Here is a 16,120-nt window from a genome sequence, read left to right as displayed (position 1 = left end):
TGCTCCTCCTCCTCCTAATTGTCCTCCTTGATAAAACTCCCTTGCAGTTGATTAAACAATTCCAGTTGCCTTGTTTCACCAAGCTGCTTTTGGTTAAATAAACCATCTCCCCTCATCAATCCTCCAGTGGATTGCGGGTCAAGTCCAGTAACATAGCATTGATTGCAGTGTTTTCCTGTAATCCACCAATGATACTAATGGCAGGACAATAAAACATTATGCTCCACATAGTTGATTTAATAAACCACTTTCTGTCACTACAGTTGCTGTTATTTGATAACAAGACCACTTTCCAGTTTGCATACCAAGAAAGCTATTGGCTGTTGCTCCACTAATTACGCCACTGGTACTCACAGACATCCATACCGCTAGATTGAATAGGCTACCATCAGCTTGTGTCACATCTATCTTAACACCACCACCAACAGTAAGCAAATGACCAGTGTTATTAGTAGTAGCAGCAATGTTGAACAGACTAAACATTCTTCTTACCATGGTTGTAGACATGACATTCTTTGATTTATTTGGTTAACAGAAAGCCACTAGCTATTCAATGCTCTGGCAGTTACACTTCGACTGATACTCCCAACTGTCTGACTAAATAATAGACGCAGTTTCTGGTCCCAATTGTGCCTGTACTATGTAGCTGGCAATGGATACAATTAAATACCTAAGAACATTGTACACATTTTTAGATGACCATATTACAAGAAATGAGCACTACCAAAAAAATATTTCAATTTCTGTACCTTTACAGTACAAACAGTATCAGTACCTCTAATACATCAAACTGTGCCAGTAGAACACTTTACCATTGCATATATAACACGCTGCAACAGAAGAGACAAGCTGAATTACTTCATTTCTGTAATTACTGCAGGGGTTAATTACTGTAAGTGCAGGTAAAGAAACCAGAAAAACCAGAAGCACCAAGACCCACAGTATAGCCGTACTGTCACCAGTAAGTGATTAACAAAAGAACAAATATTAAACTAATTTCATGTATGCATAATTTTATGATACTTTCTACAAACAAGATGAAGTTACAGTAGCTATACATAAGTAGTAGTCCATACACCAAACTTGCACTCAATGAAACCACCTTCTTGCCAAAGGGTTGCATCTGTATCAGTAATAAAACAGCAATTAAAGCATCATGGCTAAACAAAATAGGACAGTGGCTTTGGCAATGAGTTAGCCTTACTCAGACATGCTTACATCCAGTTTAAATGGCTGGTGAGGTTTTATTAAACCATGCATTTATAGGTTAACATTTCATAAGCAATGATTTCACATTTCAGCATGAATACTTCATACAGACACACAATACATTTCATATCATCTGACTCTTCTTCACTTTCAGATTCTAAAAACTCTATTTTATTTTCTTGCAACAAGGTCTTAAATTTTTTGATTCGGTGATCCTCTTCTGCAAGTAGCATAAGTACATCATCCTGCTCTTGCTCTAGTGTTTGTTTAACCTTCTTCAACTTTTCATAAGCCTTCATCAACTCTTCACAAGACTTCACCTGCTGCAAATTATATTCTAACTCCAATACCTGTTGACTGTCATCAGTACTACTTGCTATGTCTTGCTTTTCTTTCTATATAAAACAAACACGATATAGTTAAACCAGAAACATATATAGCTGCTACTAAAATATTCATGTCAATAGTACCGGCTGAAGTAGAGATTAAATATCTACTATCCATTATAAACAAAGAACAGTACAAAAAGCAAATCATCATCTGACTCTTCTTCTGAATCACTTTCAGATTCTGAAATCTCTACGTTATTTTCTTGCAACAAGGTCATAAATTTTTTGGTTCGTTGATTCTTTTGTACAAGTAGCAGAAATAGATCATCCTGTTCTTCTTTTTGTACTTGTGTAGTCTTCTTCAACTGCTCATAAGCTTTCATCAACCCTTCAAAAGACTTCAACTGCTGTACATTATATTCTAATTCCAATACCCGTTGACTGTCATCAGTACTGACTGCTGTGTCTTGTTTTTCTTTCTATATAAAACAAACACGATATAGTTAAACCAGAGACATATAATTATTATACATAGCTACTATAAGACATTTGTGTCAATAATACTGAAGTAGGGATTAAATGTCTACTATCCGTTTAGGTTACAAACGAAGAACAATACGGGAAACACCTTTGCAATCAAGTCACTACAAGAGTGATTCTTGTAATAGCCAGCTGCACTGAAGCCATCTTGCATTAATTACCGTGAATCAACACCTTGGAGAATGGGACGCAAAGGAGGACAAAGGCAAGTCCATGATACACACACTGTATAGTTGCTGCAGTTGGCGAAAGGCATGTCTTGGACCAAAGCAACATCAAATAGTGAAGAAAATCAAACCCATAGCCTTAAGCATGGAATGCTTGGCTGGGGGCACCAGTTAGTCAGTTAGCAGAAAATTCAGTCAAATACTTTTTAAAATCCTAACTGGATGTGTTTAAATCACTCTGCATGCAGGAATTTTGGGCTTGACTATATACCTAACCAATACTGCCAAGCTATGAAGAAAGAAATATGAGGCAGATTTTAAGTCTGGGTGATATCATTGACCAGAAAATCCCAAACCTTCATTATCCATACTTTACAGTACTACCAAACTGCATGATATATTAATCACTACAATCTGCAGAACTTTTAAAACTCACTTCAAATTTGATTGTTGTTGCAGTTGTGTCAAAAACACCCAGCCCTGGCAAAGACACATTGAAAAGTTAAATTTAAACTTTAACTGAAAAGTCTTATACATTACTTACCAGAAAATGTGTCTTGAGATAATCCACCACCCAACTGTTGCTGCTGTTGGCCTGTGTTTAATAAACCACTTGTACTTCCACCTCCCAGTGATGGAGTGCTAAAAGTTGGACTTCTCCCAGAGTCTTAAAAGGATGATGTTATGAATCAAAACGGTTTATTTAAAATGCCACATAGCTACATTACTACTTAGGGCACCTCATTGTCCATATTGAACAGTCATTTAGGGCAGAAATAGCAGTCACTGTGTTGTAAACATTAGATCGAAATACAATTTCATCATCTTATTACTATCAAGGTGTCATGATAAAATATAACCAAGATACCAATCACCTCTATCACTACTGAGACCCTCAACAAAAGAAAGATGTACAGCATGTTGTGTATCATGTACAAGGGCCATATCTAGGATTTCTAACACAGGGTTTCCAGTAGTAGTAGGAGTCAGATGCAGGGGGGTCTGGGGGTCGCCCCCAGATACTGACAAGGTTTTAATTTTATTATGCTAAACTTGGTCTACCAATCCTCACTACTGTCATCTCATGCCATCACTTTCTGGATGTTTCTTGGAACTTCTGCAATGCAGAAATACAATTGTGTCTTGCATACTTTATCAGAATCTTAGAAAGAATAAAATGCTTGCAGTATTTACACTCTATCTAGCTACTTGTGGTAAGTATGTAATTCATTCACAATCATTAAACCATGTTCAGTTAAAAGATCAATGTATTATATATAGCTAATCTTGTAGGAAACTTAAAACCACTAGGTAAAATACAATTTAGGGGCTCAAATGAATAGTGGTTTACTGTATTCGAATATTCGCTCAGCCCTTATAAAATATAAAATTAGTCAAATAATCGGTGTAAGGTTTCATTGTTATGAACGCAATTAAGGCAGCCACTACCAAGAAGCCTACAAATAACCACAAACAGGTTTGAGGCTTCATAAGATTAAAGAGATACCATAGTGCCCTTTCTGAAAGGATTATCACAGCGATACTGTGATAGAAAATGTCTTTGATATATCCGCCAAGGTTTTTCTTGTGTTATTCTAACACCGACTCTGAGAACGTTTATACTTCAAAAGTGTTAGTTTGGAGTGTCTTACTGTTTTAGAAAACGGACTCCCAGCAGTGAAAAGGACATTGTAGCTATGCCTCGCCTTTGCTAGTGACGGTGTCACGCTGCATGGGAAGTCTAATTTACTTTCCTCTCAAGAATTAGTCACTGAAATGGCACTTTTATTGGTGATACACTCTGCTATCAACAAGAATTGCATCAGTTCGAGTAAGAGAAATCTGTGAAAAATTAGTGACAGTAGCTACTGTAAAGTTCTATCGTGATTGGTGTAGCTAATAGATGCCGAGTATCCTCACAGCTATTCAAGGCAAGTCTATACCACAGTGGAGAATCAATGGATTGGCATTACCGTACCTCGAGTGAAAGTAGAGAAAGACAGCTAGCAAAATTACTGTATAATGGTGCTGGCTTGTCGTGTCACACGGCAACACAGCCCATTATCTAGGAAAGTAAGACACCAATATCTGCCTTGGTACTCCAGTTAACCCTTTGGCACTGGAATAGGGTGGTGAAAAACATGTTTGGTTGTGCTATTGTTTTGTTGACAATATTTCAGTGGTTAACAATAAATTCTTGGTGTGGATAACTAATTAACTAACGTGGTTAGCCGTGAGTCACTTAGTAACTAAGAGACTTGTGGTGGAGTCTCTTCGTGAATAAGTAACTTCTATTTTAATCAAACTTCAAAGTATTACAAACATACCATTTTCTAAAGCAAAGTAGCAGTACCTGGAGTAAGCCGCCACAAATCCATACGAAGTTTCACGCTTACAGCAATTCACCAAGGAATTAGTACATCTTTACCAATTAGTGGCTGCCTAATGCTATTGCTTTATTATTGTAGTGTTTACTTTCCTTAGCATCATCTTCTGCTTCGTTAATTGCTAACAGCTAATCACGTGTCACCATATAAATGATCACATGAGAATAATTGTTTGTTAATTTTATTATTCGACTACAATGCAAACGAATATTAATCCAAATATTTGGTTAATCGTTTGAGCCCTAATACAATGGAGCTTAATTTAGTGCTTAAAACTTCATTTTCATCTGAGTTAAAGCCTTTTTCCAATAAAGTTACCGGTGGAAGTCATTTGTTGCCCTTGTATCTACTCACTGTACCTGCAAAATAAAGTGCAGCCAGGTTACTATAACTAGTGCTAGCTGACCAATAGTCATGGAGTTGGATATCAATGTCTAGCATAGATGAGCTATAGATAGGTTTATCTTTATCTATCCAAAAAATACTTACTATATGATTAGCTTAGTTTGCTAACTTTACACTAGCTATAGCAACATTTTTTTTACCATTATCATACAGCACGATAGTACTATATATTGGGATCATGAAGGTTTGAGTTTTTCCAGCCAAAAATATTATGCACCCAAAAGCCAGCTTCACTATACCATCCTGGCGTCTTGGCAGTATTGGTTAGGTCATAACCAAGTCCAAAATTGCCTTCAGCACAACTCTAAATGATTCCAATAGATTGCTACAAAATTTGTAAAAAAAGTTATTCAATGGAATATTTCTGACTGCCTGCCTGCCCAACTCGATAACAGCTAAGGCTACGGGCTTGTTTTTCACAGTTCAATGTCGCTTCATTCCGAGATGTACCTATTGGCATACTGTAGTACATACAATGTACGCATCATGGACTTACTTTTGTCCTCCTTTGTGTCCCATTTCTTTTTGCTGACAGCCAAAGGTGTCGATTCGCAGTAGCAAGATGGCTTCCCTACAGGAATCGTCCGTATTTTTCGTGGTGACTAAATTGATTGCAGAAGTACTTCTTCTACTGTTCTTCTTCGTTTGTAGTGCTGTGAAATGGGCTGAACATAGTTGAAAAAGCAAGCGCAATGGCCACTTTCCAGCCTTCAGTAATTGGGGCATATGAATCATCCATATTTTCATGGTAACTGGATTGATTACAGAAGCGCTTGTTCTTCACATGTAGTGCTGTGTAACAGGCTGAACATAGCTGAAAGCAAAGTGTAATGGACACTTTATTTTCAAGTCAGTGACTGATATTTGGGGCACTTGTTCAGTCTTGTTTTAATCAGTGAATGCTATATTAGAGTATTTCAATACAAATTGACTGCTCTATTAGAGAGTATTGATCTAAGGAGCTAATCAACTCATTGCTTCTTCATCTTGGAAATTGTCCTTTGTTATCACTACTCTACCATCACCTCTTCTGTTTGTCCAAATTCTGCATTTAGTTTTGGAAGGTTTACTACTGAACTATAATGATTATGTTGTGGGCATTAATTAGAAACTTAAAACTTATATGATCCTAAAGTTTTGCTGTAGGGAAAAGTGATAGTATCAGTTAGCTGATCAACATTGGTGAGTATGATTCGTGTGTTATGCCCTAAGGGATGATTTTGTTGTAGCTAAGGAAGACCCAGGCTAATAGCTAGCTGACTGCTCTATTAGAACGTTTTAGCAGAAGAATCCAACAATGCTGCAAAGGCATTTCACAAAAGATACAAAACAGAAATATCCTCAGTGTTATGCTCCTGTGCCTTGCAGTGCTTATAAGTCACACTGCAGCTATCTGACTTTGTTGTGAAGATTATTGATTAGCTACTCTACAGACTAGCTGTATATGATGTTGTGTGTGAAATAATTTATTTGTGAGTGTCACATATTGCTTGTGCGAAGCCATATGCACTTATACATTTGTCCACAGCACATAGATTTCTTCGCTGGTCTACCCAATGGATACAATAAACAAATTCAGCACAAACTATATTGTGCATTTCTTTTCTGTCACTTATACCAGTGAGTCAATCATGACACATTATATGGTTCGTTTATAGTCCATGCACCTTGGGTAAAATTACATGTTTTCCTAGTGTATAGTCTTAAATACATGGGTGACTACTGACTGTCTAACTACTTATCAGAGTTTCATATCTGGTGACAGGTAGCTAGCTCAGAATACATAGCATCTTGTTTTTATGAACACTGAATAAGGATGCTAATGTGACAACAATGACTAAGAGTCCTAAGACTATAACTACACTTGCAACACTTCGTGGGCGAAGATCATACAAATAAGAGGGCTATCATTTCCACAAGTATAAGAAAAATTAGGAATTTTGAACTAGAGTAGGGACAACACAGTACCATGATAAAAAGTACTGAAACAAGCTGGATTGGAGTAGTGTGTAATGTCCATTTGCTGTAAAACAATAAGAAGCAAATATCCCTACCGTGTGTTTCGATCTCCACAGCACAGTAAGGATAATTTCTTCTTATTGTTTTACAGCAATTGGGAAATGCACAGTAGGGATATTTGCTTCTTATTGGTTTACAGCAATTGGACATTACACATTACTCCAATCCAGCTTGTTTCAGTACTTTTTATCATGGTACTAAGTAGGGCTGGGCAGTATTTAAATTTTACTATCACGATATATCATGGGAAATATATCATGATATTACTAATTATCACGATATTTCTTTCATATTTTGACAGGTGCTCTATACTACAACTGCCTACACAAGTGACAATACACTGAATACAGTAGCATGAATGGATGTACAAAATAACATACTACACCATTCATTGAACTATGCATTGAGATACAGACATCAGGAAGACTTCAATTTTGCTACAAACAATTAAGTGTAGTGAGGATGTGTCTTGTATACCCAAGTACATGACATAAATTCAGGAGTTCTACAGATTCCCATGCGTTACTTAAAAACTGTTGACTGTAGCAATAGAAGCTCATACTCAGTTTTGCATCACCACATTTTATATAATGCTACAATGTGTAGAAATATTAATAAGGCCCTTATCACAATGACAAATCTGTTAGTAACTACTTCATATTTGTATGAATACTCTATTACAGTGCACTTGACTGTTCTATTAGAGTATTGGTGACTGCTCTATTAGAGTATCTCGATCTATAATATTTCAATATCCCTTCTGTATGTATCTAGATCCTTACCTGGATCCAGGGCCGCCCACAGGGGGGGGGGGGGGGGGCAACTGGGGCATTTTGCCCCGGGCCCCAGCCTGAAAGGGGCCCCAGGAGGCCCCCTGAATACCTGTTTAAAAGATCGATATACTCTAATAGAGCAGTCAGATCTAAATACTCTAATAGAGCAGTCACAGTATTCTTCAGAGGAGCAGTGTAGCAAGCTTATAGATAAAGAGATATGGTTGGCGATGGGTAGTTATTGTCATTTCCAGCAGGTTGTGACCTTTTTTTTTTTTCTTTTTTTTTTTTTTTTTTTTTTTTTTTTTTTTTTTTTTTTGGTCTTCACCTTACAACTTGGGTCAAGGGCCCCACTTTAACTCTTTGCCCTGGGCCCCTTAATTTCTCTGGGCGGCCCTGCCTGGATCCCTGGATCATGTTTACAGTAGGTAATTCGAATCAACACTGCAGTATTCTTGATATCGTGACAATATCGTTTCCAAGAATTTTTGACGATACTGGTATCGTTTCATCAGAATATCGCGGTTTGACGATATAACCGAGATACCGCCCACCCCTAGTACTATGTTGTCCCTTCTCTAGTTCAAAATCCCTAATTTTTCTTATACTTGTTTGTGCACTTTTTCTGCAAGTTCATGACCACTAAACACACTGTATAGTAGTGCAAATTAATTTAACTGGATTTTGTAAACAGGTCTTTAACACTTATCCATATAATATAGGAGCTGCATATAGAACTAAATTTTTTCTATCCATTTAGCAATGTTGGTGCTAACTATTGACCAGATTTGATGTCATTAATTTCCTTCAATCTATGAATCATTAAAGTTGGTAAATTGCATGTGTACGTAGGAAGACCCCTTTTTACAAAACCAGTCACAATATTACACAATTATAGTTAATGACAGCACTATATAAGGGTATATGCAAGTAGTCAACAAAATAATCTTTGCTGATTAGCTAAATGTATAACACACCACATAATTATTATTGCTAAACTGTATTCACTTAGAAGTTCATCAATTAATTATCTTACTAACTTTGTTTAAATGGTAATGGTAGCACCAGTCTGGATAATGATAGAGAAGCAGCTAGTGCAGGGGTGGATCTGCAGGGCTCAAAGGGTTGGAACCCCATTTGGCTGAACAGCTATGCTTGACTGAACAGTAGGCAGTAGAAAATTCTTATAAATAAAATAAAATTCTGTAGCAACTTAATGAAAATGTTTTGGGTCAATCTGAAGGCACTTTTGGGCTTAATTTTACTCAACCAATACTGTCATGTCGTTGTGAAAAAATCAAGGCAGATTTTTGGGTGATATTTTATCACGGGCCATGCCCACAACATACAGCACTGCATACAAAAAATACAGCACTGTTGATCACATGTGTAACATTTTACATGTAAATTGCCATACATAGCCAAAACAATGCTAAGTGTTTGTTTTATGACCAAACTTGTACTACATAGACACTTACCGATTGGCTGATGACTGAAAATCGACATGGTTCAAGTCTACAAAATGAATGCCCCAAACAAAGTTGACCAGAAAGCACTTTAAACCACTGCCACGTGGGAAAATAGCACTCTGAGCTAAATACAGCACTCGGCTTTGCCTCGCACTGTATAGGTCTATCGGCCACACCCTTGTGCTATTTCCCATATTGCACTCGTGGCGGTGCTTTAACTAACAAATGGACAACACCTGCTCAACATTAGGAGTGTGTAATGTATTGTCTCGTGCACAGCCAAGAGCAGTCACATAAATATTCTAAAAATGCAGTGAAGTGTAATAACAATAAAGCTTGCACTGAAATTGACAACTACTTAAGACACTAATGCAAATTTAAAGCAAATAGCTCTATCTACAATTGCCATCTATAGCTGAAAAGCCATCTGTCCGTCTGTTATATCGCTTACTCACCAAACTTGGCACAAATCTACAAAATCTGTGCAGATAATAATCCACACATCATCCGCCTACTCTAAGGATTTTTATCAAGAGTTCATGCGTACTTCCATTCGTTCTCTACAGCGCGTAGAAGACCAAGGTATAGAGAAAGCTTGTGTAGCATTTCAAAACCACTGTTCAAGTGGTAGAACATCTGACTAGCATGTAGGAGGTAGTGGGTTTGAATCCACGTGCTTGCAGATTCTTTTGTCTTTCTACTCCATACATTTTATGCACACCTTTTTACAACTCGACTTTTTGCTCATTGTATCTTGGCATGCAAAGCACGTATCGACACAGAATTTTAGCAAAATTAAATGCCAACTCGAGTGTTGTTGTAGCAAATCAAACTGTACTTATGTTTGTTCTTTATAGGGCGATGAAGGCACTGGTGTAGGAAAGGATTACTGAAAAGTTGAGCTACATTCCTGTCAAAACCACAAATAAACAACTAGCGATTTGCACACCTCCCTTAACCCCAAGTCAACCCTGGTTCAATCCCCACCTAGGTCATAACTTTTTTTTTCACTTTTGGAACCTTTTTGATGTACCTTTTTGTTCTATCTTGTTCCATGCAAGTCTTCATCTACAAACTCTCATGCTCAGTTTTTCAGCACTGACACATAACTGCCTTACATCATTGGGACACTAATAGCACATTTGGGGTAGGGCAGGTGAACTGCCAACATAGTTTGTGTTGGTCCAGTGTGTTGTATTAGAGTATAGTAATAGCTTCTTTCACACAGCTGCAGTATCTAGAATCCATGTTTTAAGCACATACGTAGGTGTGCACTGAAATGCAAAACTGTTTGTTCAGATTTACCTCATTACTGCTGTAGCAAATAAGCAATTGCATGATTGGACAGATACCACTGTGTGATCTGAAGAATAATATTACTGGAACCATGCAGATACCGTAGTTTACACTGAGGAACTATGTGTGACCTGGCACAACTGCATTAGCAGAAATTCGGTCAAACTTGAACGCTCTATTAGAGAGTTTTATTATAGTAATTTTGTGGATTTCAGTTAATTGAAGGTAAACGATCATGCTACAGTAGCTTACTATACCACGATCCATTAGAAGACTACAAAATGCATCATAAGTGGTAATAAATTCATTGGTGGTGTGAATCACGTTAAGAAAATCTTCGGCGATAGGTATTTACCACACATGACCACGAATGTCGCCGAAAGCCATATGAACACGCTTAGCATTTCTAAGGATTTAATTAAGCAGACATACCATAATGAACCACCACTCAAGGATCCACTGTATACTGAAGTTAGATCTACAACTATACTGGAGATGCAAGTTGAATTACGACAAAACTCCCTAATAGAGTAGTCACCGCATTTCTGCTAATGGTTTCACTAATCCTACTTATATCCTTGCACTCAAAAGTATCATACATTACCTTAATGGGCAATTACAGTGTAGGTGTTTTAAAACTGGTTTTTGTATGGCAAGAGGCAATGTATGTGTCACTACAACATCAGAACTGAAAGTGCATAGCATAGGACAAGTTCTGAACCTTTGCTTGCCATGCAGTAATTATATATTGCAAATTGTGTTGGCTTTAAATTATGCCCAAGTTCATTTCTCTCTTTGTTGACAGTCAGGTAAACATCATGTAGAAACTGAAACTGTACCATGTGTATACCACCTGTAATGTAAGTATACTGTATATACAATTTCCTTAGCTCGCATGCAGTTTAACTAATTATCCCTGCATGTTCATTATTTCACTATATGTACTTTAAATACTAGTTAAAGCACTGCTGCATGCACAATATGGAAATAAAAGCACGAGGGCATGGGCGAGAGACTAATATAGGACAAGGCAAAGCCGAGTGCTATATTAGGCTCGAGACCATGTCCAAGTGCTTATTGTACAAGCGTAGCAGTGCTTTAACTGGTTTAGAGTGCTGTCTTGTCGTCTTGCTTGGAGTGTTCATTTCATGAATTCAAACCATGTCGGTTTTCAGCCATCAGACAATCAGTAAGTGTCTAATTAGTACAGTTGTGGTAGTAATACAAACAAATAGTATCATTTTGGCTACTTTTGGCGATTAGAAATGTTACACACATGATCTTGTTTTTGTATTTATTTTCCAATCAATGCATAACTGTTCTTTATTTTCCATAACTGTACTTTATTGTGATGCAAGTGGAAAATATAGCACACTTGAACACGTTATGGAAAATAGAGCACTCTTTTTGCTTTGATCTTGTCAACGCAAAGTACTTTAAAAATTATTTAAAGCACTATCAATGTGCATGTTACACAGCAAATATAAGACACCGATATTTATTATTGTCACATTAGTTGCCATACATGTAAAGCAGGTACCAATGCCTTTGTCTGTTCTTCACAGCACGTTGAAGTCACTGGTAGGGAAAACTCACTGAATAGTTGAACTACATTCCTGTCAAAACCACTAACAATAAACTTTGGTGTTTTGCATCATTAATTTCAGCAGGATGGCATAAGGAAACGTCATACTCTTTAAAAAAGTGACATCACCATTGGTCCCTGTTCCTGGCATTAAAATGTTTAATGTGGAGATGGTCCTGCACGTAGGGCAGGTACCAATGCTAGTTGTCAATAAAACAAATTCATTACTGGATTTTAAAAAAGTACTGTATGGGAAAAATTTTGCAGGAGAGGGCAAGCAAACTTATTCGTGGTTAAACCTTTGTGCTGGACAAAAGTATGGAAGCATCTGCTCAAAGTGGTTAGCCGCGTGCACGTAAACAATGCACATTTGTTGATAAATGGGCATGGCTCATGCACATGGTTTTGTGCATGCCTTCAGACTGTAGCAACACACCTTACTAAACGAGTGTGGCTCCACGTATGACTAGCTAGACAGTGATGCACAATCCCAATAAGCGGGTGTGACTCATGAAAGAAGCTGGGTTGCTGCAGAACGTTCCACGTGCATTCGCAGGGAAACTCTTGTGGTTTTCAACAAAACTGCAAAATCTGCAAAAGTTTCGGCCATCGAAACTTTCCCCCTATAATGTAAATAAAAAATGGGGAATAGGGATTGCTGAACAAAGCCATGAAACAAGAAGGGATCGCTGGGGTATTAACGTAAACCACAAATCCCTATTTTGACTCATCTCAAAATGATGGAGCATGTAACAGAGAGTCAAAATAGGGTTTTCTGGTTTACATTACCACCCAGCAATCCCCTCGTTTCATGGCTTTTTAAAAAATTTTTATTCATCTAATATAGTATGTACAAATATATCCTTTATGTGTATCATACAGTACAATAGTAGTGTATAGCAGGGATCACAAAGGAGTAGGCGTGGCCCACGAAATAACATCACCCAATAACCAGCCTCAATTTTCCCTGACGACGATGAGGCAGTATTGGTTAGGTAAAACTAAGTCCAAACAAGCTTTCAGATCAACCCGAAACGCTGTCAACAAGTTGTTACGGAATTTTAAAAAAAATTATTTAATGGAATTTTCTACTGACTGAGTAACTGACTGACTGATGCCTTCAGACAAGCATAACTCAATAACGGTTAAGGCTACAGGTTTGATTTTTTCACTGTTCGACGTCGCTTCGGCTTGAGAGGTGTCTTTGGCATACCGCAGTATGTACAATGCATTCTTCATGGACATACCAGTGTCCTCCTTTGTGTCCCATTCATCTTTGCTGACAGCAAAAAGTGGATTTGGCAGTAGCACGTGATGGCTTCCCACCGTAATGGAAATCGTCCGTATTTTTCATAGTGGCTATTTTGATTGCAGAGGTGCTTTTTGAACAGTTCTTGATCCGTGCTGCTGTGTAACGGGTTGAACATAGCTGACAACGAAGCATGATGGACATTTCACTTTTCAGACGATAATTGATATAACTGGGGCACTTTTTGAACAGTTCTTGATCCAAAATGCTGTGCAACGGGTTGAGCATAGCTGACAACGAAGCGTAATGGACACTTCACTTTTCAGACGATAGCTGGGGTAAGCGGTGCCATTTCAGATGTGTGGGTTCACTAGTCATAATAATTATTTGCGAAAGAAGTTAACGAACAAGTACAGAGAAAAATTTGGAATTTTCAACTAGAGTACTGAAACAAGCTGGAGTAGCGCACCATATTAAATCACAGTAAAACAATAAGAAATGTTATATCCCTACTGTGCTCAAGATACCATAATGAAAATGCACAGTAGGGATATAACACTTCTTGTTCTTTTACTGTGATTTAATATGGTGCGCTAATCCAGCTTGTTTCAGTACTTTTTATCGATGTGCTATGTCCCTACTCTAGTTGAAAATTCCTATGTACTTGTACATACTTTACATACAGTTTTCATGCTTACATGAAACAGACATATATGTCTAGACTAGCGATGTTCCGACAAGAGATTTTCCAATTATCTGATATTGAAATTTGCATAATAGTTGATACTGATAATCAATCTGATGTTGAGATTTACCACATGTATTTTGTAAAATTTCCATTGTAACTAATAAGCTAAATATAATTTTATTACTGATATTATAATATTGCTGAAATTTGGCCAATAAACCAATTTCCAAATATTTACCACTTAATTAGTGTATTACTAACATAGATACACAAACGTATAATTAGACTGTCCCAAAATCACTTCAAGAAATTATGCAAGTGCCTGCCTGGAAATTGATAGATTCTGTAAAGGCCACTATTTTCTCTAAACACACAAAATATCTTTCAGTTTCAGATTAAAATTCTATTCTTTGTGTGACAACCCTATAGTCCAAATAATTTAGTTACAAACAATACTATCACACTGCATATGCATGCCCTACATGCATAAACATGAAATCAACAATTGTGACCAAATTTTGCCGGAAAAATCTGCCATATGGGTGTATTTGACACCTAAAACTAAATAAAAGGCTTTGTGGAGTAAATCCACAATTGCAATCAATCCTCAGTACCCTATATTACAAGAAAGACCTTTACACTAAACAAAAACACGTACCCTAAACAATTCAATTCTAATAGTTTCGTGCACAACCATATGAACAATTTTCCTAAATTCAGTCACAATTAAAGATAACTTTAGCTATATAGTTACCTTCTTCCATTCTTTCGCAGCCCCTGTAGCTCTGAACTTTCCCATTCCAGTTGCTGATCTTGTTGACTAATTATAAGTTGTTCACGCAACTGATGTAGCTGTTCATCTTTTCTAGCAATTTCTTGATCTTTCTGCTTTAATAGAGTTTCTCACATTTTGGTTCATTGTAGCCTGCTGTCTGTCCTTCTGTCTTAACTGCTGATCCTTTCTTTTACTTGCTCGTCTTTCCGTAATAATTAACTGATCCTTTGTCACCAACTGCTGGTTGATCTGCATTAGTTGCTAATCTAGAGTAACAACATGCTTCAATAGCTCAATGATGTCATCATCTTGATGTGGTGTATGATCATAATTGATATCTTTCGAACTTCTAATTACCTCCCCAATATCTGGCCTGTTTTCTGGTTTGTCCTGCAAGCAGTGTTTTGCCAATTCCTTTATTGCAAGATGTCTGGCCATTTCTGCCAAATAAGGCTCTCTCCTTTCAATCTCTGACAAGATGGTTCTAGCTGTAGTGACCTGGTTCTTTGGCATAGGCCACTTCATACCCACTACATGTACACACACACATCCTATTGAGAACACATCAATTGGCAAACCATACACTGGCTCATCTATTAAAGATTCCGGGGGCATAAATGCCATGGTGCCTGGAACCATTGTATGTCCGGTCTGTGGAGACCAGGTGGTATTGCTATAGCTACTCCAAGATCTGACATTTTTGCTATGAGATGTTTTATGAGGAATATATTATTAGAGGAGAGATCTCGATAGATGATATTTTGACTGTGAAGGAACTGAATACCCTGACAGGTGCCCATGAGAATGGACAACTTGAAATGAAATGGAAAATCCAGGCTCTCTTTCATATTTCTCAATCAAGCCAGTTAAACTCATATACATCAACTCCATCACTAACCATGGTAACTGGGAATCAGGACTAGGGTAGTGTACTCCTAGGAACTGTACCACATTGGGGTGGAGTATTCTGCTAAAAAAAAAAAAAAAAAATTCTACTACACTGGACACACTCAGCAAGAAATTCACGCTTTCTTTTTCGCTCATCAATATTTGATGCATTTCCTTAGTAGCACAACAAAACGTGTCCCATGTGCCATCACTTCATAAACGTTAGCATAAGAGCGAGCATGGGGGCCAGTCGCTCGGAATCAGTTCCAATCGGTTCCGCGGCCGCCCCTTCGCAAACGGATGCGGGGGGGCGGCCGCGCCAGACCGAGGCTGGCATGGGC

The 16,120-nt window shown here is 37.6% G+C and overlaps 1 protein-coding gene across 1 annotated transcript; it reads right to left on the bottom strand.

Annotated features, from left to right (window-relative positions):
• Positions 1–597: 597 nt before the first annotated feature.
• Positions 598–15,849, bottom strand: LOC136237749 (general vesicular transport factor p115-like). Its single transcript, XM_066027960.1, has 6 exons — positions 14,871–15,849; positions 2,790–2,912; positions 2,682–2,725; positions 1,733–2,017; positions 1,273–1,604; positions 598–670 (listed from the first exon to the last, which is right to left on the bottom strand). Exons 1-6 carry the CDS (start codon positions 14,878–14,880, stop codon positions 598–600), a joined length of 867 nt encoding a protein of 288 aa, XP_065884032.1. The 5' UTR covers positions 14,881–15,849.
• Positions 15,850–16,120: the final 271 nt, after the last annotated feature.

The sequence above is a fragment of the Dysidea avara genome, chromosome 11 (genome assembly GCF_963678975.1).
Source record: "Dysidea avara chromosome 11, odDysAvar1.4, whole genome shotgun sequence".
In the NCBI taxonomy this organism is placed as follows: Eukaryota; Metazoa; Porifera; class Demospongiae; order Dictyoceratida; family Dysideidae; genus Dysidea; species Dysidea avara.
The sequence above is the reverse complement of the archived record's forward strand: the minus strand, read 5'-3'. Positions and strand labels throughout refer to the sequence as shown.